Genomic DNA, 2652 nt, shown 5'->3' with positions numbered 1-2652 from the left:
CAGGCCTGCTGAGAGGGGAGGAGATCGAGAAGACCCAGATCTATATGTCAACTTCACCTATAGCTCATGAATCTATGGAAGCTCAGTCATCTAGAAGCGACAGCTCTTCTTCCGGAACATAAGAGCGTTTCTCCCCTCAGTTGCATATCTACCCTGTTGACCTTCAAGGAGGACTAAGTCCCTGCTAAGATCTCCAGGACCTTCAACCAGCATGAGATTTCCATTTTCACCCTCTTGGCACCTGGTTACTCTGCTCTCAATTCTCCAACTTGTCACCGTCAAGGCCTTCAGCCATGCCACTTGCAACCATAACGCCACCTCGCTCGATCTTGGGGTTCTACCAGCTTTCTTTCAGCCCCTGCTCCCTCCCGAAGGACTCCTGGGCCTTTGGGTGAAGGTGAAGCCCTTGAACTCCTGTCATCACGTCCAAGGGCCAGCACCATCCTCCTCCGTCTTCGTGGTCCTCTTCCACCAGCACAACTGCTCCTTCTCCAAGAAGATCCTTCACGCCCAACAAGTTGGCTCCCACGCCGCCGTTGTGCACAACGTGAGTTCCCAAATGCTGGTGAACGTGGTGAGCGCGCCGGGCACCAAGTGGCACCTTCACATCCCCGCCGTGTTCTCCGCAGAAGAGACAGCAAAGATCCTCAAACATCTGCACCGCTCGGGACGATCCATGGTCGCCATCCCGATGCGTGAACATTTTCATTTCGCCTGGAAAGTGGCTTCTGGGAATTCCCGTCTTGAGGTCAGAAATTCCTGCCGATGTCTCCTGAAGCCGGCCGGCTTTTGTTGCCAGATTGCCATGTTCTACACCTGTTGGATCGTCTGCCTTACCGTGTCGGCCACTTTTGTTGCCATGATGCTGACGGAGCACTATCTATCCCAGAGCAAGAGAAAGAGAAGTAGGAGGAGCTGCCTTCTCCAAGAACCTGAGAAGGAATCTGTCCGTGTTTCGTTGACTGGCTCCAAATACCAGGAATGTGCCATTTGCTTGGATCGGTACCTGCAGTACGATGGTGTGAAGGTGCTCTCGTGTTCCCACGCCTTTCACAGCAGATGCATTGACCTCTGGCACATCACCCAAGCCAGAAACAAAACCTGTCCTCTCTGCATGCAGAAAGTGATGGTGGTCACCCATCTGATGGCGATGAGGTTGTGGCAACAGGAGAAATCAGTGGGACGTTGCGAGCTGACCGAGAACAAGCCGTATCCAACCTGCAACCACGTTCCCTGTTGGCAGAAACACGTCGCTCCCGTCGCTGAAAATTAACCCAAGGGCAACAAAGGCCAGGAACCCAACGGGAAGATCAGAAGAAGACCTCAACAGCAATGGAAGGAGAACACTGGTTTCCTGGAGAAATGCTTCTAGAGGTCCGTTTAATTCAGAAACACCTTCGAGCTTGGACACCAGACAGAATCGTCCCCCTGTGATCATCCTGGCAATTGAAAAAAAAAAACACCAGCCATCTCAAAGGAGGGTAGAAAAGAACAAGCACACTGTGGTGTTGCTGATGGACATCTTTACAACATCGCTGCCCAAATTGCGGTAGCTCAAAAAAAAAAGAGATATAACCTTGATAATTCTGGTGATAACGCCCCTTGTGATGTGCATCAGGACAATACAGAGAAAGTGTTTATTTAGCTGGGTCCAGTCTGGTTCTTGATGATGGTGGTCAAACGTTGGTAAAGAAGCGGGAACCAGGAAATGGGGCATTGTATGGTCTGATCAAATTGAACAGAATGACAGAGTTGGAAGGGACCTTGGAGGTCTTTTAGTCCAGCCCCCTGCTCAAGCAGTAAACCCTATACCAGGGGCAGACAACCTCGTCTCTTTTATGACTCATGGACTTCAACTCCCAGAATTCCTGAGTCAGCATAGCTGACTGGGAGTTGAAGTCCATGAGTCATAAAAGAGACGAGGTGGTCTACCCCTGCCCTATCTCATTTTAGACAAATGGTGTCCAATCTCTTGACCTCCAGAGTCAGAGCACCCACAACTTCTGGAGGCAACTCGGTCCACTGGTTAATTGTTCTCACTTTCGACAAGTTCCTCCGTAGTTCTAGTTTGTTTCTCTCCTTGATTAAATGTCTATGGAGATGCTCCGTCATCCAGGTTGTGGTTGTCCCAAAGGTGCTTTTTCAAGAGGCAACTGGACTTTCTTGTTTTTCTTGGAAGGCGTTTCACTTCTCAGCCAAGAAGCTTCTTCAGTTCTGACTGGATTGGTGGGGAAGGGAAGTGATTTATATTCCTTCCTGGTCATTTGCATTCTTTTAGAGCCATGGTGGCGAACCTATGGCATGTCTGCCAGAGGCGGCACTCAGAGCCCTCTCTCTGGGCACGCGCGCCATCGCCCCAGTCCTAGGCCTTCAGTTGGGTTTATAAAACCTTTTCACTTTAGGCTTCCACCGCCGTGTGCAAAAAAAAAAAGGTTCAATCAATCAGTCAATTCAACTTCTTGCGGGAAAAAAAAAAGATCTCGCAAAGTTGGAATTGATTGATTGAACTTTTTAGTCCCACCCAGTCTGCCATTACTACCACAGCCACGCCCACCCAATGGGCCACACCCACCCAATGGGCCACGCCCACCTGGCACCCGACGATACGTAAGTGGGTTTTGGGTTGCAGTTTGGGCACTCGGTCTCCAAAAG

The 2652-nt window shown here is 50.3% G+C and overlaps 1 protein-coding gene across 1 annotated transcript; it reads left to right on the top strand.

The window, feature by feature from the left end:
* The first annotated feature begins 211 nt into the window (after nt 1-211).
* LOC107298915 (E3 ubiquitin-protein ligase RNF167-like) lies at nt 212-1273 on the top strand. Its single transcript, XM_015828273.1, has one exon. The coding sequence runs from the start codon at nt 212-214 to the stop codon at nt 1271-1273; it is 1062 nt and encodes a 353-aa protein (XP_015683759.1).
* Nucleotides 1274-2652: the final 1379 nt, after the last annotated feature.

The sequence above is a fragment of the Protobothrops mucrosquamatus genome, unplaced genomic scaffold (genome assembly GCF_001527695.2).
Source record: "Protobothrops mucrosquamatus isolate PMUCROS unplaced genomic scaffold, P.Mucros_1.0 scaffold4365, whole genome shotgun sequence".
Classification (NCBI taxonomy): domain Eukaryota; kingdom Metazoa; phylum Chordata; class Lepidosauria; order Squamata; family Viperidae; genus Protobothrops; species Protobothrops mucrosquamatus.
This window is presented reverse-complemented; position numbering and strand designations above follow the sequence as displayed.

What these genes read in the sequence shown, in the direction of transcription:
- LOC107298915 (XM_015828273.1), top strand. Translation starts at nt 212, where the DNA reads ATGAGATTTCCATTTTCACCCTCTTGGCACCTGGTTACTCTGCTCTCA.